Genomic DNA, 21,979 nt, shown 5'->3' on the forward strand with positions numbered 1-21,979 from the left:
CTTTACCAAATTCATTGATTAGCTCTAGTAGTTTTCTGGTGGCATCTTTAGGGTACTCTATGTATAGTATCATGTCATCTGCAAACACTGACAGTTTTACTTCTTCTTTTCCAATTTGTATTCCTTTTTTTTCTTTTTCTTCTCTGATTGCCATGGCTAGGACTTCCAATACTATGTTGAATAATAGTGGTGAGAGTGGACATCCTTGTCTTGTTCCTGATCTTAGAGGAAATGCTTTCAGTTTTTCAGCATTGAGAATGATGTTTGCTGTGGGTTTGTCGTATATGGCCTTTATTATGTTGAGGTAAGTTCCCTCTAGGCCCACTCTCTGGAGAGTTTTAATGATAAATGGGTGTTGAATTTTGTCAAAAGCTTTTTCTGCATCTATTGAGATGATCAAATGGTTTTTATTCTTCAATTTGTTAATATGGTGTATCACATTGATTGATTTGGTATATTGAAGAATCCTTGCATTCCTGGGATAAATCCCACTTGATCATGATATATGATCCTTTTATTGTGTTGTTGGATTCAGTTTGCTAGTATTTTGTTGAGGATTTTTACATCTATCTTCATCAGTGATATTGGTCTGTAATTTTCTTTTTTTGTAGTATCTTTGTCTGGTTTTGGTATCAGGCTGTTGGTGGCCTCATAGAATGAGTTTGGGCGTCTTCCTTCCTCTGCAGTTTTTTCAAAGAGTTTGAGAAGGGTAGCTGTTAGCGCTTCTCTAAATGTTTGATAGAATTCACCTGTGAAGCCATCTGGTCCTAGACTTTTGTTTCTTGGAAGATTTTTAATCACAGTTTCAATTTCATTACTTGTGATTGGTCTGTTCATATTTTCTATTTCTTCCTGGTTCAGTCTCAGAAGGTTATACCTTTCTAAGAATTTGTCCGTTTCTTCCAGGTTGTCCATTTTATTGGCATAAAGTTGCTTGTAGTAGTCTCTTATGATGCTTTGTATTTCTGTGGTGCCCATTGTAACTTCTCCTTTTTCATTTCTAATTTTATTGATTTGAGTCCTCTCCCTCTTTTTCTTGATGAGTCTGGCTAAAGGTTTATCAATTTTGTTTATCTTCTCAAAGAATCAGCTTTTAGTTTTATTGATCTTTGCTATTGTTTTCTTTGTTTCTATTTCATTTATTTCTGATCTGATCTTTATGATTTCTTTCCTTCTACTAACTTTGGGTTTTGTTTTCTATTTCTCTAGTTCCTTTAGGTGTAACGTTAGATTGATTATTTGAGATTTTTCTTGTTTCTTGAAGTAGGATTGTATTGCTATAAACTTCCCTCTTAGAACTGCTTTTGCTGCATCCCATAGGTTTTGGATTGTCGTGTTTTCATTGTCATTTGTCTCTAGGTATTTTTTGATTTCCTCTTTGATTTCTTCAGTGATCTCTTGGTTATGTAGTAACGTATTGTTTAGCCTCCATGTGTTTGTGTTTTTTACATTTTTTTCTCGGTAATTTATTTCTTATCTCATAGCATTGTGGTCAGAAAAGATGCTTGATATGATTTCAGTTTTCTTAAATTTACCGAGGCTTGATTTGTGACCCAAGATGTGCTTTAACCTGGAAAATGTTCCATGTGCAATTGAGAAGAAAGTGTAGTCTGCTGTTTTCAGATGGAATGTCCTATAAATATCAATTAAATCTATCTGGTTTATTATGTCATTTAAAGCTTGTGTTTCCGTATTAATTTTCATTTTGGTTGATCTGTCCATTGGTGAAAGTGGGGTGTTAAAAGTCCCCTACTATGATGGTGTTACTGTCGATTTCCCCTTTTATGGCTGTTAGCATTTGCCTTATTTATTGAGGTGCTCCTATGTTGCATGCATAAATATTTACACTTGTTATATCTTCTTCTTGGATTGATCCCTTGATCATTATGTAGCGTCCTTCTTTGTCTCTTATAATAGTCTTATTTTAAAGTCTATTTTGTCTGATATGAGGATTGCTACTCCAGCTTTCTTTTGATTTCCATTTACATGGAATATCTTTTTCCATCCCCTCACTTTCAGTCTGTATGTGTCCCTAGGTCTGAAGGGGGTCTCTTGTAGACAGCATATATATGGGTCTTGTTTTTTATGCATTCAGCCATTCTATGTCTTTTGGTTGGAGCATTTAATCCATTTACATTTAAGGTAATTATCGATATGTGTTTTCCTATTTCCATATTCTTAATTGTTTTGTGTCTGTTACTGTAGGTCTTTTCCTTCTCTTGTGATTCCTGCCTAGAGATGTTCCTTTAGGATTTGTTGTAAAGCTGGTTTGGTGGTGCTGAATTCTCTCAGCTTTTGCTTGTCTGTAAAGGTTTTAATTTATCTGTCGAATCTGGATGAGATCCTTGCTGGGTAGAGTAATCTTGGTTGTAGGTTTTTCCCTTTCATCACTTTAAATATGTCCTGCCACTCCCTTCTGGCTTGCAGAGTTTCTGCTGAAAGATCAGCTGTTAACCTTATGGGGATTCCCTTGTATGTTATTTGTTTCTTTTCCCTTGCTGCTTTTAATATTTTTTCTTTGTATTTAATATTTGATAGTTTGATTAATATGTGCCTTGGCATGTTTCTCGTTGGATTTTTCCTGTGCGGGACTCTCTATGCTTCCTGGACTTGATTGCCTATTTCCTTTCCCATATTAGGGAAGTTTTCAACTATAATCTCTTCAAATATTTTCTCAATCCCTTTCTTTTTCTCTTCTTCTTCTGGGACCCCTATAATTTGAATGTTCCTATGTTTAATGTTGTCCCAGCGGTTTCTAAGACTGTCCTCAATTCTTTTCGTTCTTTTTTCTTTATTCTGCTCTGTGGTAGTTATTTCCACTATTTTATCTTCCAGGTCACTTATCTGTTCTTCTACCTCAGTTATTCTGCTATTGATTCCTTCTAGAGGTTTTTTTTAATAAAAATTTATTTATTTATTTTTGGCTGCCTTGGGTCTTCATTGCTGCATGTGGGCTTTCTCTAGTTGTGGCGAGCAGGGGCTACTCTTTGTTGCGGTGTGCAGGCTTCTCATTGTGGTGACTTCTCTTGTTGCGGAACACAGGCTCTAGGCACGCGGGTTTCAGTAGTTGTGGCACGTGGGCTTCAGTAGTTGTGGCATGTGGGCTCAGTAGTTGTGGCTTGTGGGCTCTAGAGCGCATGCTCAGTAGTTGTGGCGCACGGGCTTAGTTGCTCCGCAGCATGTGGGATCTTCCCAGACCAGGGCTCGAACCCGTGTCCCCTGCCTTGCCAGGCAGATTCTTAACCACTGCGCCATCAGGGAAGTCCCTAGAGAATTTTTAATTTCATTTGTTGTGTTGTTCATTGTTTGTTTGCTCTTTAGTTCTTCTGCGTCCTTGTTAAACATTTCTTGTATTTTCTCCATTCTGTTTCCATGATTTTGGGTCATCTTTACTATCATTACTCTGAGTTCTTTTTCAGGTAGAGTGTCTTTTTCCTCTTCATTTGTTTGGTCTGGTGGGTTTTTACCTTGCTCCTTCATCTGCTGCGTGTTTCTCTGTCTTCTCATTTTGCTTAACTTACTGTGTTTGGGGTCTCCTTTTTGCAGGCTGCCGGTTCGTAGTTCCCGTTGTTTTTGGTGTCTGCCCCCAGTGGTTAAGGTTGGTTCAGTGAGTTGTGTAGGCTTCCTGGTGGAAGGGACTGGTGCCTGTGTTCTGATGGATGAGGCTGGATCTTGTCTTTCTGGTGGGCAGGACTGCATCTTGTGGTGTGCTTTGGAGTGTCTGTGAACTTAGTATGATTTTAGGCAACCTCTCTGCTAATGGGTGGGGTTGTGTTCCTGTCTTGCTAGTTGTTTGGAATGGAGTGTCCAGCACTGTAGCTTGCTGGTTGTTGAGTGGAGCTGGGTCTTAGCATTGAGACAGAGATCTCTGGGAGAGCTCGTGCCAATTGATATTACGAGGTCTCTGGTGGTCCAGTGTCCTGAACTCAGCTGTCCCACCTCAGAGGCTCAGGCCTGACACCTGGCCGGAGCACCCAGACCCTGTCAGCCACACGGCTGGAGTGCCTTTAGAATTGGGGAAGCTGGCCTGCAGTGGCTCTCCTTCTGCACTGCACATTAGAATCACCTGCTGCTTCCTTGTTTTGCCCCAAAGGCAGTGTTCCACAGGGAAAAACAATGGCTAAAATAGTCACAGCTCTGAGATGACTTTTTTTTTCCCCTTTGTGCTTAGTTGGGATTCACTTGCTCACAGGGGCCATGTGCAGAGGCCTCTCACCTGGCTTTTCTGACTGGAGTTCCTAGTGTGGATTGGCTGCCGCCAACACCTCAGCTCAGGCGGGCCAAAAAATTACTTTTTTTTAAATAAATTTATTTATTTATTTATTTATTTTTAGCTGTGTTGGGTCTTTGTTTCTGTGCAAGGGCTTTCTCTAGTTGCAGCGAGCGGGAGCCATTCTTCATCGTGGTGCGTGGGCCTCTCACTATCGCGGCCTCTCTTGCTGCGGAACACAGGCTCCAGATGCGCAGGCTCAGTAGTTGTGGCTCACGAGCCCCGTTGCTCCGCGGCATGTGGGATCTTCCCAGACCAGGGCTCGAACCCGTGTCCCCTGCATTGGCAGGCAGATTCTCAACCACTGTGCCACCAGGGAAGCCCTAAAAAATTACTTTTTATGTAGTAAAAAGTTTATCCATCATTTTTTTATTGCCTCTAGTTTTTTTAGCCTCTAGATTTATTGAGATATAATTTACATACCATTAAATTAACTAATTTTAAGTGTACAATTCGATGGTTTTTAGTAAACTTACAGAGTTTTACAACTATCACCACAATCCAATTTTGGAACATTTCCGTCAGCCCAGAAAGATCCCTTGTGCCCGTTTGCACTCACTCCTGTTCCCACTCCCAGCCCCAGGCAATCACTAATCTGCTGTCTTTTTCTACAAGATTTGCCTATTGTGGACATTTCATATATGTGGAATCTTGCAGTATGTGGACTTTTTGTCTGGCTTCTTTCATCTATAATGTTTCTGAGATTATCAGTACTTCATTCCTTTTCATTGCTAAATAGTATTCCATTGTCTGGATATACCACATTTTGTCTATCCATTTACCAGTTGATGGACTTTTGGGTTGTTTCAACTTTGGGACTATTATGAATTATGCTTCCATGAATACTCACTTGCAAGTTTTTGTATGGACATATGTTTTTTATTGGGTAGATACCTAGAAGTGGAATTTCTGGGTCGTATGTTTAACTTTTAAAGAAACCGCCAAACTGTTTTCCAAAGTCGCTACACTGTTTACATTCTCCTCATGCTTCTGGATTTTGCTTCATAGTTAGGAAGCTTTCTCTATGCCAAGATTAAAGAGGCAATCACCCATGTTTTCTTCTAGTACTTATGTTGGTTTTATTTTTTACATTTCATTTTTCCATTTGGAGTTTATACTTGTGTTTGGTGTGGACCTATTTTCTTTTAATATCCTTGTTTTCAATAACTCAATCATTTTTTCTGATTATAAAAGTGATACCTTGCTTCTTGTAGAACATTTAGAAAAGTATAAAGAATAAATCTTAAAATTTGCCATAGTTTTATCACCCAGAAATGACTGCCCTTCTCTTTGTAACTCTCCCTCTTTGGGTCATTTAATCTTGGTTTCCTGATAATATTTTTAAAATGTTGGATAAAGGAACTGAGGAAAGCTTGGATCTCTTAAAGGGTCTCCTAAAGACCTGTTCTAGTATACCCAGTTTAGAAGCAATTGACCCATCTTTCCTTTCAATTTAGCACAGACCTGTTTCATGTAAGAGGAGACTAATGAAAACCATTCCAGACTTCCAACTACCTAGAATATCCTATAGGATATAGCTTTAGCTACAAAAGTAACAGATTCTAAGAAACAGTTGATGAATGAAATAATGTAACTCAGTTGTTCAATGTTTTACAGAGAAATAAAGATGCTACTTTTCTCAAAAATGTATATTTATATCTTTAGAGACATTTCTTAAGGCTTTTTACAAAATGTACAGTTTATATACATGATTTTTTTTTTTGCTTTTTTCCTTAGGTTATATTCTTTTCTTTGTGAATGTGTGTCATTGAAGCTTTTGTATAGATTTTCTGCACGTGTTTGTCAATTTTCACATGCTCAACTGACAAATCCTACTAGCATTGGCAATTAAATAGCATCTGAAAGAGGAAACATTGGTTTACATTGTATTTTCCCCCGTTTAGAGAAACCTTGGAAATTTTTAGAGGAAAAAACTATTGAGTTAAAAGTATCATTACTTTGGAGCTTGTCAACTTGCATGAATGATGCATGGAAGTTTTCAGTTTAATAACAATAAAGAAATCAGAGCAATCTAAACTAACACTAAATTTACCCATAGTTTATTTTTATAATCCACATTTTAATTGAACATTCCTTCATAAGAGTTCTAGTAAATTCTCAAGAGTGTAATGAGAACCTATGGTGTGGCCTTGCTCTTAACTTTTTGATAAAGAACATGCTAAGATCTTCTATAAGACTTCATGGAAATCTTAAACTGGGTGAGAGAGCATCTATTCCTGAAATCCTTTTCTATCCTTTCTTGAGATTGAGAACAGCTGTTCCCTGTCCTTTTTTTCTCTTTATTATATCCTTGACAACTATTCATTTTCCCCTTCCGTTTCCTTCAGATCAAATCTTCATGTTTCTTCTGATCTTTTTTTGCCAGTCCTATTTTCTAGTCTTTTGAGCAATTAATCCCAGTGGATTACAAAAAAAGCAAATCAAAACTGCTTCTTATTGATCTGTTTCAGTAGTCTGGAACTGATAGCAAGTAATCTGCATAAATGCCAAAAGTTCTTTGAAGCTATTTCTGTCCCTCCCACTCCTATTTGAAATGAATACTATTGTTGCCACCACCCACTCTAAGCCATTAAAAATTGATAGACAAATGAACAGGAGGCTGTGGGTCATCAGTTTGAAGCGAGGCAAGCATTTAGAAGGGAGCACTTGTTTATGGAGAGTTGTGAAATGTGTTCTTAGTGGCCACAGGTCATCATTTCAACTTTTTCACTCCTTAAATGCTATTTCCCTAAACTTTACAGCAAATAGGTAATTGACTTATGTTGATTAGCTTAAATTTTGACCCTTAGCAGTGTCACTTCTACCTCCCCCATACCTCTTCCTTCTCTAGTTCCCTAATCTTTAATGAGGGATTGAGAATGAGAAGAGGGAGAGAACATGTATCTTAGCTATTAGTTAGCCTTTACTTCTTACCTAGATGGCATAAATAGAAAGATCTTAAACCAAGATCCTAAACCTAGAGGTTAGTCATTCTTGTTGCAACCATTTCTTGCTCTGAATTATTACCTTCCTCCAAACCATTAATTTAAAGTAGTTCAGGCATACATTTTTATTTATCCAATATACTACCTGGCTGGAAGTATATATTGGAATGAATGCTTTTTCTAGACTTTTGGGGGTAATTTTAAACCAATCCCACCCAAAGGCCCATGGGATATATATTTTTATCCACCTTTGATATAACTGTTATCAATCGGGTACTTTTTTTTTTTTTGGCTGCATTGGGTCTTCACTGCTGTGCATGGGCTTTTCTCTAGTTGCGGCAAGCGAGGGCTACTGTTCATTGCAGTGCATGGGCTTCTCATTGCGGTGGCTTCTCTTGTTGCAGAGCATGGACTCTAGGCACGCAGGCTTTAGTAGTTGCAGCACACAGGCCCTAAAGCACGCGGGCTTCAGTAGTTGCAGTGCATGGGCTCAGTAGTTGTGGCACGTGGGCTCTAGGGCACACAGGCTTCAGTAGTTGTGGCGTGCGGGCTCAGTAGTTGTGGCTTGCAGGCTCTAGAGAGCAGGCTCAGTAGTTGTGGCGCATTGGCTTAGTTGCTCCGCGGCATGTGAGATCTTCCCGGACCAGGGATCGAACCCACGTCCCCTGCATTGGCAGGCATATTCTTAACCACTGTGCTACCAGGGAAGTCCACAAGTACTTTTCTAATATGTTACTTTCTTTGTCTTAGTGTGGAACCATCAGAGAATCTACAATCCCTAATGGAGAAGAATCAGTCACTGGTAGAGGAGAATGAAAAATTAAGTCGTGGTCTAAGTGAGGCTGCTGGTCAGACAGCCCAGATGTTGGAGAGGATCATTTTGGTGAGGCTTCAAGACTAAACTACTACCAGTCTGGACATTTACTAACTTTAGTTTCTGAAATACTTAACATGCTTCTCATTATGAGAGACAAGTTACACGGAAAGAAATGAATTAATATTACCATATCCTCCCTGGAGCCCCCTCCAGGGAAAATCCAAGAACGTTTAATCAAATATACAGAAAAATTAAAAGAATTATACCGTGAACACCTATGTATCTACCACAAAGAATCTACATGAAACCCATTTTAAAATGGATTTGTTCTAAAATATCAGAGAGGAAAGAACCAGGTCCCTCTGTCACCTTAAGTTCTGCCTAATCATCCATAATACCAAGTAACTCTCCTCACTAAGATTTTAGTTCCTTTCTATCTCCCTTCCCCTAATGTCACAGTTCATATCCCATCCTAATAGCTGTCATGGAGAGAGAAAACATCTGGAAAATTAATTTTAACTCCTTTTACATATGGTTAATTTTCAAATAGTGGATCACTATGTAACTGACTACACCAGTTCTGTGTCGTACTACGTGTGAGATAGTACCCTCCTGGATCAGTGTGTGCTGGCTCTGTCACTAACATTGTTCTATTAGTCTAAATACAACTCAATCTTTGATAGCACAGCGATTGCCAGAAGTGAAAATGAGTTTCCACCAAAATGTAATTGAACATCTGTAATTTATACACCTTCACGCATCAGTGTACTCCAGTCAAGGAAGGGTAAGCTGCTTAAAGATTTCTTTAAAGGGGGCCAAATCCTAGGTCCATTGTAATGTCCATTACTAGCAGAAGGGTGAAAATGGGATCTAGGGGATTTTTTATATACAGTTTTCTATCTCCAGTGCTACATTTTATGTCTTTGAAGTAACTCTAGAAGCTGTGCTTCACATGTGAGTGTGGCTCACATAACAGACAGTACTTGTTATTCTAGCCATGTACCCATCTGACCTTTATAAGGTTGTTACAATGGCTGCCCAATAGGTTTATTGTTTGATGTCTTGTCAGAACTTCATAACGAGCACAACAGTTTTGTCCTATATAAACCGTCCTTCCCAAATCTGTTGCAGCATCTAGCATGTTACAGATACTGTGACTGAAATAAAATGGAAAATATCAGTAACCCTTCCCAAAATGTGGCTGCCTCTCTGCCATTTCTTCTTCTCTGCCATCATTCTTATGCCTCATCTTTTTCTTGCTTTCTTTTGCTAAAACTAGTCTACCATATCAGATAGTGTAACTTGAAAAATCCCTCAGCTCATATTCAATGTGAGGCCCTTTTATGTTTTAAATGTCCTTATGGTGGGGCTAGGGAACAGTGTAGTGTAGGAGGCAGTTTTAAAGCAAGTGGGTTTTTTGCAAACAGCAGGGAGTAGCATGCCAGGAAGTGTTGCTTTTTCCCCCAGTTGCAAAGTTCTCTATGGAATTAAGGCTTCACGCTCCACCCTATAGTCTGAGCTTCATGGCAAGCATAAGACCCAGCTGCTTGGATGCTATTTTTAGTAGCTCATGTTGACTGAAGGGCTAATTTCCATGACTGTTAAAAAACACATTTCTCGCTAAATAACCAAAGCCCACTAAATCCTCTATTACAGCAAAGGAGTTAGCCTCTCTACCTAGGTTTTAATCCATAGGAGCAGAAGAGAGGGCCTACTTAGGTGAGGCTGTCAGGCAGTGCCACTGATGATCTCCTGGGTCTTTGTTGCAGACAGAACAAGCGAATGAAAAAATGAACGCCAAGCTAGAAGAGCTCAGGAAGCATGCAGCGTAAGTTTCCTACCAGATGTTTGTTAGTGACCTATACCACCTTAGTACATAATCACGGACCCACTGGCCTTTGCAGTATGATTAACCCTTGGGTTCCTTTGCTTGAATTTTCAGCTGCAAAGTGGATCTTCAAAAGCTAGTGGAGACTTTGGAAGACCAAGAATTAAAAGAAAATGTAGAGGTGATTCGTAACCTGCAGCAAGTGATTACCCAGCTATCGGTAAGCCAAGTAGGGACAGTGTAAATAGGCATATTGCTTTCGTTTGTTTCTCTTGATGCATATAAACATGTCTAACTCTGCACCTTTTGCTGAAACAACTAGATTGTGAGCTGTTTGAGGACAAAGATCATGGATCATTGGATATGATCTGAATATTAAATTAGTTAAATCAAAAACACTCATAGATTACACGTGCAATGGCACGTTAATATTTCAGTATTCTAATCAAACACTGGAAGCAGCAACACAGTGGTGCAAAATTGCCTGGGTAACAAGAGCAGCAGTCACTGATTTGCTGTCCTTTCAGTGTAGGCTACCTTAATGAGAGGCCTTATACCATACCCCAATTTTAAATAAGCTGGGTTCTGATAGATAGCATAGAGCCTCCAGGGAATACCGTAGCTCTCTTTTATAACCAGTAATAAATTAGTTTGAATGATCATTCCGCTATAAGTTCCCATTTTTATTTATAGAACTAGTATAGTAGTTGTGGGTGGGTTTTGTTGGGAGGGTGGTTGTTTGTTGTTTTTCCCAGAAGAAACATTCTTACAGTCCTACCATCCTAAAAGCCTCTTTTTATTTTTGGTGTTCCTTCTCTATCCTAGTACTTAAGCATAGATATTTTTTTGAAAAATTGAAATCATATTATGTTACGGGGTCATGGTTGGTAAAGGGGTTATGGTTTGTTTTGTTCCATCTATACCCTCTTGTTTATTATTCTGAAGCAGTAATGTGTATGTTAAGTGCCTGGTAGTAATTCCTAGGTCTGAAACAGAGGTTTTAATTTTACCAGAACAGTGATTCTCTACCCCGGGTCTTGCCCAGTGTTTTCTAGAGTTGTCAAAAGGGTATCACAAAATCATCCGCACCTCTATTTTACTCTTAAAGAGTCAGTGAAAAAAAAAATACAATATTGTAGGGGGAATGGTTAGGATGGCCAGTTCAAGAAATTAAATGAGTAAACTTCCAAAAGAGTAGAAAGCAGTATTTTAGAATAAGTAGTACTGTACAAAATTATTACAGGTAGTCCAAGATGACAGTTCATTTTCCTAACAAACAGGCCATAGTAATTGAGAATCTGAGCTCCAAAGCCAGACAAACCCTGGTCTGAAGCCCATTCTGCTACTCACAAGCTGTGTAACCTTGCTAAGTACTATATTGATATTGAAAGAAAATAATCCAAGTGACTCAAATCGAGGTTAAAGGCATTATTCAGCTGATGTACTCAGGGATCACCTGAACTCCAAATAACTCCCCGATTTGAAATAGGATTGGAGTTTCATACGGTGAGAAGGGAGGGGTGTGATTCCTTGTGGTTTGTCTCAGTTGGCAGTTCTTGTTGTTAATTGCTGTGAATCTTTTGGTTGGAGGATGCTCCAGTTTTCATGCTTCTTGCTCAAGAACACTGGTGCAATCCCATCCTGATAAATGTCCGATTATTTTCAAGAGTTGTTCTTGCAAGCCTTGTTGTTTGTCAGTTTGTCAAGGTTCACAGGTGGAAGAGGTGTCAAAAAACCCTCTCTCATGTCTGTTTTAATCCTCTTACATTAACCATATGAGCAAAGTGTGGTGGGAGCCCAAAGGAAGGGGTGATTAACTGCCTAGAAAATTCAGGAAGAAAAAACTGGGTCCTAAAAAATGAATAGGAGTTTGCCACACAGACAGAGGGGAAAGGACGATCTATATAGAGGAAAAGGTATATGCAAAAGCAAAGAGGTATGAATGTTTAGAACATGGTAAGAACTTCATTGTGGCTGAAGTATAGAATGTGTGCTAGAGAATGGCTATCACAAGGTTAAATTTCACCATCTGTAATCGAGGTGAAGCATCTTATATATGAAAACTTTGTGTGAACTGCCTCAGAATTCAGATAATCTAGATTGCAGAACCCTACTGGAGCCAAAGTTTATAAGATCAGAAAAGAGTAATCCAGGGCACCATTGTTCGTGGCCACCACACCAATCTTAAAGGATCCCACACCACCTCTTTGAGTCACATGGGAAAGATGAAGAAGGAAACTAATGGAACCAAGTTAACAATATAAGAGAAGGCATATCTTCAGTGAGGATCTGGCAGTATGACTGGTGCCTGGCGTGACTGTGGAGGAAGTTGCTAGTGGTGGCTGGCTCAGAGGAACTCTAGAGAATTGCTGTGTCTGTCACTAAAATTCACTTGGCATGCGCAGCAGGAGGGTGCTAAAGATTGCCACAAGCTGATAAAGTCCCTGGCTTCCATCCACCGTCATGGTCAGGTAGAGTAAACCCTTTTACCCTGGGCTCCTGCTGGACTCTTGAATCAGAGTTCTCTGTGTCTATTGTTTGGAGACCCTCCCAGCTACATATTTTTTTTGGAAACACACAACAATGTATCCTGTGGCTTTTATTGAGACTCACTATGGTGAAAGCAGAATGTTTTAAATGTAAGTGCTTGTGCCCTTCATTCTGGATTAAAACTATTTTTATTATAAGTGATGGTTGAACACCCTCTTTTCAGTTATGAAGGCAACCATTGTTCCTGGACCTTTCTCCTAGGGCTTTAAGTGCTAAACTGTACTATTTCTTCCTTTAAAATATAATTCAAGCAAACCTTGTTACAGTTACCTGTGAGGAAATTCATGTAGTCCTTTCAGTTCCCACAAAATCAATTTTTTTTTGTTTTTACCCCTTCCTCCAAGACCAGTTCCATAAAAAGCTTTTTGCATGCCCAGTAATGCTATTGCCTACAGCCTACAAGCACAAACTTCATTTTGGAGGGTATTACTGATTAATGTAGCTCAACGTACCTGTCCCCGTAGTAGTCCTGTTCCCCTGACCATCACCTTCAGCAAATCATGTCTTTTTATTACAAGAGGTTCTCAGTAGCCTTAGAATGAGGGAGAAAGAGGCTGTTAGATTGAAATAAATCCTACTGTTATATATTTACATTTAGGATTATAAAGGCATAATCCTGCCATGTTCATGTAGAACGTGTCACCAAAGCTTAAACCTTAGCATTGTGAAATTTCACTGGGCCAAAAGGTAAACCCACAGTAACAACATGTCTTCTTCATGGCATGTTGAATCGGATCTACTTGGATCCTGACCCTCTGGAAGGTCCTAGAAAAAGTCTCCAAAAGCCAGTGTCATAGGCCCTACTAATCTAGGATAGGCCTATAACTAGTCCTTTTACTGAGACTTACTGGGAGGGAGAAAAGGGTAACCATTAATCTATAATATATTGAAGTGCTCTGTTTTTTTTTTTTAAAGATTTATTGATTGATTGCTATGTTGGGTCTTCGTTTCCGTGCTAGGGCCCTCTCTAGTTGCAGCAAGCGGGGGCCACTCTTCATCACAGCGCGCGGGCCTCTCACTATCGCAGCCTCTCTTGTCGCGGAGCACAGGCTCCAGACGCGCAGGCTCAGTAGTTGTGGCTCACGGGCCTAGCTGCTCCGCGGCATGTGGGATCTTCCCAGACCAGGGCTCGAACCTGTGTCCCCTGCATTAGTAGTCAGACTCTCAACCACTGCGCCACCAGGGAAGCCCAAAGTGCTCTGTTTTTTAAGAAGGATTTAGTATGTCCTGCCCTTGGAGAATCACCAGTAGTGTAAATCATGATGAGAAAGGATGTAGGAATACTGGGGCTTCCTTTGAATTCTCTTTGAGTCTCACTGGTTAGGAATTTCTGGACAGAATAAGGGAAATGCTTTACAAACAGCATTTACTAAGGGCCTTTTCTTTTTTTTTTTTTTTGGCCACACTGTGTGGCATGCGGGATCTTAGTTCCCCGACCAGAGATCGAACCCGTGCCCCCTGCACTGGGAGCATGGAGTCTTAACCACTGGACCACCAGGGAAGTCCCATTAAGGGCCTCTTTCACTTCTTGCCTTAAAGGTACTAAGATTCAAGTTTCAGCAACTATGTAATGTTTCACTGGGCTGGTGCCGAGACTCCCTGTGCTAACCCTAAATTCTTTCCTTGCTATTGAGCCAATAGCTCTTTCATCTATGACCTTAATCATGCGACATCCTGGAAATAATCCTTTCTTCCCAGGGCTTTGCAGAATCACTTAAACAGAAGTGGTAATCTTTATGTTGCAATGCCAAATAAAGCCTAAATTCCAGTGGGGAGAACAGAGCTTGCTCATATGAGAGCCTATAAATAAATTAGTCCTAGTAAGTGGTTTTAGGTTTCCCTTTTAGGTGGTTGTTGTTCTAATGCCCAAAAAAGGAATGTGCCCTTCTCTGGGAGGGAATCAGTGCTTACCCTTTCCCTTCAACTAACCACTACCTGGAGTAGCTGCATATGATTGGTTCCTATGTATATGAGGGACAGAGTCTGAAGTGTGTCTGACTTCATGAGCACATTTTTCTGGGGCATTCACCTGTGGCGTTTATTTCCTTGTAGAGTGGGCTCTTGCTACCTTGACTGGATATAAGATAAAAATCAAAAATAATCCTTCATCCTATTCACTTTTCTGCTGCATTGCCTTTATTTGCTATGTCTGGTCTTAGGATGGTATGTCCATGAGAACTGGCTAGACCTGTAGAGGTAGACTTAGTGGTAAAAAACAGAAAAAGAAAGGGTAGAGTCTATAAAGTGGATTGAACTTTGGCCTGCTGGAATGGCTGTTTCACTCTAGCCCAGTGAACTCTGGCAGAGCAGGAGAGGTGCAATAAATATGTCAGTGGCCACATGACCCTATTTTTACGAAGACTGCACAATCAACCTTTATAAAGAAGACAGACCCTTGAGAGATGGGAAGTGGAAACGTGGTTGTTGGGGTATATGTGACTACAGAATTGGCTCAACACCTTAAATGGTCTCTATATACACTTGAAAACAACTAAATAACCCATATAAAACCCACTAGTAAGCTCCTAAACTGAGACATCATTTCTCATTGCAGGATGAAACTGTTGCTTGTATGGCTGCAGCCATTGATACTGCAGTGGAACCAGAAGCGGTAAGTAATTGGCCCCTCTGTGTAGAACCAGGAGCTTTAACTGTGCCATTTCTTATAATTTATCACTCACCTGAGGAAGAGACTCCCTGATTGCTACTATCCTCCATAGAATGCCTTGGAAATCCAGAAATCTTGAGTGTAAACCTCAGTTAACTATAAAATCCCTAACTTGGATAGTATCTCTCTCTAATAGTATAACTGCTAATGGGTAGCAGAGCTTCTCAGGGATGCCACTTTCCATATTTGCAGTCTGGCTTACTGATTTCTTATTAGATGCTAGTATTCTGCATCAACTGTCTAGCACGTTAAGACGAAGAAGGAAACAAATTAGGAAATTATGGCAAAGTCGAAAAAGCATTAGAGAAGAAATGGAAGAAAATTTTTTCTCAGCATACGTTTCTGTGGATGCAGTGGTTAAGGGCTAAAAGAACCAAGGAAAATATTTTGATCATTCAAGTTGCAAGAATAGATAAAATGTGTTAGATATTGGCTGAAGGCTATAGAGCAGAGTCAGAATGAAAGGATGGACAGTGGTTTGCTTGAGACAGCTTTTTCTCACTAAAACAAATATATGTTGGTATTTTTTATATTCTGAAAGAAGAAAGATAGGAGATAAATCAGGTGCCAGAGGTCAGCTCTGTGAGAATAAATGAAGCCTCTTCTCCATTTCCACCATTACCAAAGTGCCATTTCCAGAGCCCTCTCTCCTCTAATAAGGTGAAAGTAAGAAGTGTTCGCCAGACGCATAAAGGAAAGAGCAAGAAACTTGGTTCACTCTAAAAGAATCAGTTAAAGGATATAAGAAATAAGGTTCTTGTGAGAGCAGAGAAATAGGTTAGCTCAATTTACTTCTGATGTTTAAAGCAAATGTTTGAGGAGCCACAGTTTTAAAAGAACAGAGGTACTTAAAAAAAAAAAAAGAACAGAGGTACTGATAATGGAGAAGTGGCACTGAGACTTGATGAAACAGTGCCTAAGGAACTCCAATTGCTTGTTCCTCTCACAAATCATTATCCTGATCTTTTCCAGCAAGTGGAAATCAGTCCAGGGAGCAGCAGGTCTTCTGATGCTTTCACCACTCAGCATGCTCTACGTCAAGCTCAGATGTCTAAGGAGCTGGTTGAGTTGAATAAAGCCCTTGCACTGAAAGAGGCCCTAGCCAAGAAAATGACTCAGAATGACAGCCAACTACAGCCTATCGAGTTCCAGTACCAGGTACAATATTTACTAGGGCACGTAATGTTCATGTCTACCATCTCTCTTTAGTAGTATGGGAAGAAAACAGGCACACCGTTTTTGATGATGACAAGGCAACATAATGTGCATAGTACAACTGGAGTTGTACTGCTGGTTAAAAAAAGGATACATTCAGTATAAAGAAACTGTAATTTTCTTTCATTTAATCTAATACCTTACTTATGCAACAGGTATTTAATAAATAGTTAGATAATGTTATAATAAATGTGGTCTCTACTTGTAGAGAAATTTTGTTCTAATAACTATGCTGGGATTCTAAGAAAGGTACATCTCTTAGTAGATGGTCTGGGTTATAGTGAGAATTATGAAGACACTTGTAGTGGATGTCACATGACTTGGCAAATGGCTAAACTGCTTTTCCTAGTGGTAGTCCTAAGTGGCCCTTGCTAATTAATAATCAGGTCTTTACTTAAAGACAAGTCTTGGGCTTTTAGGTTGTCCACAAGGTTACCCTTGCTCCAGACCTTATTTTCCCCTGTAGCCCGGTATTTCCCATCCACAAAGGGATGTTAGCAGAACTGGTAGGGGGACGGGTGGATGCTTTCCCATTCAGCTATATCCTACCATCCCCAAAGTCCTATATGCTGTTCTCGACAAATCCCTGTATTACTCATACATTTCTACCACCAGTTCCCCTAAGTTTTCAGAGTAAAAACAAGAAAAGTGTTTCTCCTAAATAATTTTCACCACTTGTTTTTCCGTAGGGCAGAAGTCGCTTCCAAAATAATAACTGAGTTGCCAATAGAGGTGTTATTTCCTTTTTGTTATCACAGTCTTAACTTTTTTGAAACTTATTTTTTATTTATGTCACACAAATGCATGTATATCATTTTTACAGGTCAAATAGTACAATGCTCAGAAAAATAAAAGCAATCTCCTGCCCTACTACCTTCTCCCGTATTCCCTAGGCTTATAGTTTAAGTTCTGTAAGCTGTTTCTTCTGACATTTACCTCCAGATTTCTAGATAAGAGTTGGTCGTATAATTATGTTACTTTAAAATTTTTGGACATTTTCAACTGACTTCCCACTATGGGAGATGGGAATATAGCTCTCTTATACATCCCCCCATGCACACTGCCTCACCTCTATCTTTCAAAATGGTTATATCACACTTTTTGATTAAATGAATATTTAGTGTTTAAATTTTATGATTACGTAAGTTTTATAACTGAGCCACATAGTATACTATGATTCCGTTTCCTTTCTTATACAGCCTTTTGCATTTCCTGAAGTTAATTTTGGGAGTTCCCTGGCGGTCCAGTGGTCGGGACTGGGGGCTTTCACTGCTGTGGGCCCGGATCCAATCCCTGGTCGGGGAACTAAGATCCCTCAAGCCACGTAGCGTGGCCAAAAAAAATAATAATAATCACAATAGTAATAATAATCTCATTTTTTCATTTACTTAGTCTGCTATTTACCTGTCAATAATTTATCTCCAAACTTCTTAACAGAATTATAAAGCTCATCTCAGTAGTCAAACATACCAGGTAATTTATCAATCCATTTCTTTCTTGAAGACAACCCTCTTGGAATCTTTTGTTCTGGTTTGCTTTCTGTAGGCCTACTGCCCAGCCATCAGCCTGGGACCGTCGTCCTGGGAACCTGCTTCACTTCTCATCTCTGTGTTGAAACCGATTCCATGTCTTCCTCATTCTTGGGCTACTCCTTTGTGTTGGTGGAGTACAACCCAAACAGCTTTCTGAGAAAGTGTACATGAAAGGAAAATGTTTTAAACCATTGCATGCCTGAAAATAGCTTCTTGTTGTGGTGGTGGTGGTGGTGGTGATGGTGGTGTTTCTCACACTTGTTAGTTTGGCTGGGTTTAGAATTCTACAGTGGAAATCGTTTTTCTTCAGAATTTTGAAGGCTTTGCTCCATGGTCTTCTATTTCCAATGTTGCTGTTTAGAAGTCCATTATAATTCCTGATTCTTTTTATTTGACCTGTATTTTCCTCCCCTCTGGCAACTTTCAGGATCTTTTCTTTGTCCCCAAGTATTCTTTAATTTCACAATCATGTGCCTTGGTGTGGATCTATTCTCACTTATTGTGCTTGGTGCTTGGTGGGTCCTTTCAATCTAGAAATTTGTATTCTTCTTTAGTGGGAAGTTTTCTTGTGTTATTTCTTTAATAATGCCCATCTCTCTATTTTCTTTGTTTTTTCTTTTCTTTTTTTTAATAAATTTATTTATTTTTATTTATTTTTTGGGCTACATTGGGTCTTCGTTGCTGTACATGGGCTTTCTCTAGTTGCGGCGAGCGGAGGCTACTCTTCACTGCGGTGTGCGGGCTTCTCATTGTGGTGGCTTCTCTTGTTGTGGAGCACAGGCTCTAGGCGCGCGGGCTTCAGTAGTTGTGCATGCGGGCTCAGTAGTTGTGGCTCGCGGGCTCTAGAGTGCAGGCTCAGTAGTTGTGGCGCACGGGCTTAGTTGCTCCGTGGAACGTGGGATCTTCCTGGACCAGGGATCAAACCCCTGTCCCCTGAATTGGCAGGCGGATTCTTAACCACTACGCCACCAGGGAAGTCCCTGTTTTTTCTTTTCTTGCACTCTTCTTAGTCAGATATTGGATCTCTTAGATTTAGTCTCTGCTTTTCTTATCTCCTCTCTCCTATTTTCTATTTCTTTGTCTTTTTATTCCATTCTCTGGGAGATTTCCTTGCACTCCTTCTGGTGAATTTTTTTATTTGCCTATTTCTAAGATTTTTTAAAATCCTCTAATTGTTCCTTTTTATAGCCTTCTCTTCTTTCTTTTCATGGATACAGTGCTCATCTCTAAGGATAGAAATTAAATTTTGTTGAAGTTTTCTTCTTTCTGCCTTGCCTCTGTTTCGTTCAAATTCCATTCTTTAGTGTGTTTGATTTGGTCTTTCATGTAAGAAGCTTTCTGCAAATTTCCAGTGATCTTTGGTTGTCCATTCATATTTAACAGTGAGACACTAATAGTCAATAGGAAGTTCTGTATGCATAGGTTTCTCTGGGCTGGTCAGTTTCCAATAAAGAAATCTTTCATTCTCCTGCCTGGAGTTGTGTGGGAAGAGTAGTAATATGCTCTATTTCTGGTAACTCAGAGGAAATAAGGGAGTTGAAGTCTCTCCAGTTATATACAGACTTTTATTTAATCCCCTATCAGTAGTATGTTACTTTATCCCTGCCTTTTGCTGTGTCTGCTGCCTATGAGTCCAGCCTGTCAGGTTCAGCCTCTCCAGAGAGGAAACCTCTTCTCCTCTTTGTGGTGTTATGGTACAAATTGGCTTGTTACCTCTTGACATTTGTCCTATAGGAGTCATAGTTTAGCTTTTTCTACTCTAATTCAGTTACCACTTATCCAACTATTTTCCTCATCCAAAAAAGTTTGTTTATATCTCTTGACTGCTCTCTTCATCCTTGTTGATTTATACCCTTTTGGGAGGTCATTTTAGTGGGCTTTCAGGAGAGAGCAAGTTAAATACGTAGCTCAATCCTCCATACTAACAGGACATAAAATGCAGCCTTTTTTAGGTTGAACGTATTTTGGCCTTTCCAGGATAAACGAAGGATTAACAGTAAGGCTGAGAAATTATTCCTCTCTTCTTGTACTCTTGCCTAGAAACGGAGGGACATATGTTCCCCCAGTGTACTTCTAACCCTATGAGGGGGTGCTAGTAATGATCTATAGCTATAGCTGTAGTAAGATAACTTGTCCTTTTTTTCCCTTGGAATCAAATATGCTTGAGCTTCCAAACCTTAAAGTTAAAAGGAAATAAATTCTTAATGTTAACAGTACCTTTTAATCACATGTAAATGTCTCTCTTTTTCTAAGAAATAAAGGTAGTTTTTTGTTCTAAACAATATTTTTCCTATCACTGTAAAGAATTGCTATAGAAAAATTTTGAGGAGTTCTTGTTAGTGAAGACTACCATGAATTATAATAGCCCAGGAGTCAAATATTTGAATAATTTCCCTTGTGGAGACAGTGAGACTATTAACTGAATGTGGCATACATAATGAAGAGATACTATTTTTTTACCCATCCCATTGGTAAAAATTTTGAAGTGTAGCAATATCAAATGTTGACAAGGGTGCAGGGAAATAAGTACTCTCATACATAGCTAGCGAGAGTGTAAATTGGAATAACCACTTTAGGGGACAATTTGGCAGTATCTATTAAAATCGAAAATGTGTACCCCCATGACCCTGTAATTCCACTTGTCTCTACCCTAGAAAAACCTTGCACGTGTGCACAGAAGGCATGTACAAGAATGTTTCATTATGGCAACAAAAAGAATGAGATAGATCTGTATGCACTGATATAAATAAATCTCCAAGACCAAGTTTTAAAAAAAAGGCAAGTTACAGAATATTATCTACATATAATGTAACTCTATTTATCTTTAGCATATTTCAGTAAGTACACACATACACATACATATATGCACGTGTGTATATATGTTATTTTAAAATGGATGGACCCAGAGTCTGTCATACAGAGTGAAGTAAGTCAGAAAGAGAAAAAGAAATACCATATGCTAACACATATATATGGAATCTAAGAAAAAAAAAAAGTCATGAAGAACCTAGGGGTAAGACGGGAATAAAGACACAGACCTACTAGAGAATGGACTTGAGGATATGGGGAGGGGGAAGGGTAAGCTGTGACAAAGTGAGAGAGTGGCATGGACATATATACACTACCAAACATACAATAGATAGCTAGTGGGAAGCAGCCGCATAGCACAGGGAGATCAGCTTGGTGCTTTGTGACCACCTAGAGGGGTGGGATAGGGAGGGTGGGAGGGAGGGAGACGCAAGAGGGAAGAGATATGGGGACATATGTATATGTATAACTGATTCACTTTGTTATAAAGCAGAAACTAACACACCATTGTAAAGCAATTATACTCCAATAAAGATGTTAAAAAAAAATAGAACTACTAAAAAAAAATCTATTTATTTACATATATTATTATATATTCTAGGCATTTGCCACAATATATTTAGTAAATACACACACACACACACACACACACACATGCACATGGCATTTACATTTCTATGTAAATGTCTAGAATATGTACATGCCCATATACATAGTATGTAAGTGTCTAGGAAAAAAATGTCTGGAAGATCTGAACCAAGCTGATGACAATGGTTACTTCTGGAGAGAGGACTGGAATTTTGGCAGGGGTGGGGCAGTCAAGGGGACTTGCCCTTTATATGTATTATCTGGATTATTTTTTACAAGAATGTTTTCATGTGTTACTTCTATAAGTACACACACACACACACACACACCACACACATACACACACACACACGTTATTGCCAGTTTAAATATACAGGGTATATAAAGCAGTGAGATTGGTCTTCATTGATTAGATTGAAATGGCTAAAAGTATACTTCATGGAAAATAGCTCTTGCCTATTTAGATACAGCCCCACCTAACCTGCCTCTGCTTCTTTTTGTCATTTCAGTACTGGTCTAAGGCCCTCGTATAATCTTCTTGGCTACCAACCACTCATTCAGCCAGTTTCCTTTAATCTTTTTTTGGTTATGAGAACAGGAAGGAATCTGTTCATTGAGTTTTCCCAATCTTGGAAAAACTACCAAACTTCAGTTTCTAGAATTTGTTTTCTAAGTGCATGCAGAACTGCAGTTGCTATTGAATGCATACGTTTGAAAGTTCAGAATATAAGAATGTTTGTGCAGCTCTTTACAGTTTA

The 21,979-nt window shown here is 39.3% G+C and overlaps 1 protein-coding gene across 1 annotated transcript in view; it reads left to right on the forward strand.

The window, feature by feature from the left end:
* Positions 1-21,979, forward strand: part of KIF4A (kinesin family member 4A) — a 126,713-nt gene that overhangs the window by 62,725 nt on the left and 42,009 nt on the right. Inside the window, exons 10-14 of the mRNA XM_036839578.1 lie at positions 7,966-8,098; positions 9,802-9,860; positions 9,975-10,080; positions 14,965-15,021; positions 16,051-16,236. Coding sequence (XP_036695473.1) covers positions 7,966-8,098; positions 9,802-9,860; positions 9,975-10,080; positions 14,965-15,021; positions 16,051-16,236 — 541 coding nt within the window. The remainder of the gene's footprint in view (positions 1-7,965; positions 8,099-9,801; positions 9,861-9,974; positions 10,081-14,964; positions 15,022-16,050; positions 16,237-21,979) is intronic.

This window comes from Balaenoptera musculus, chromosome X, assembly GCF_009873245.2.
Source record: "Balaenoptera musculus isolate JJ_BM4_2016_0621 chromosome X, mBalMus1.pri.v3, whole genome shotgun sequence".
NCBI lineage: Eukaryota > Metazoa > Chordata > Mammalia > Artiodactyla > Balaenopteridae > Balaenoptera > Balaenoptera musculus.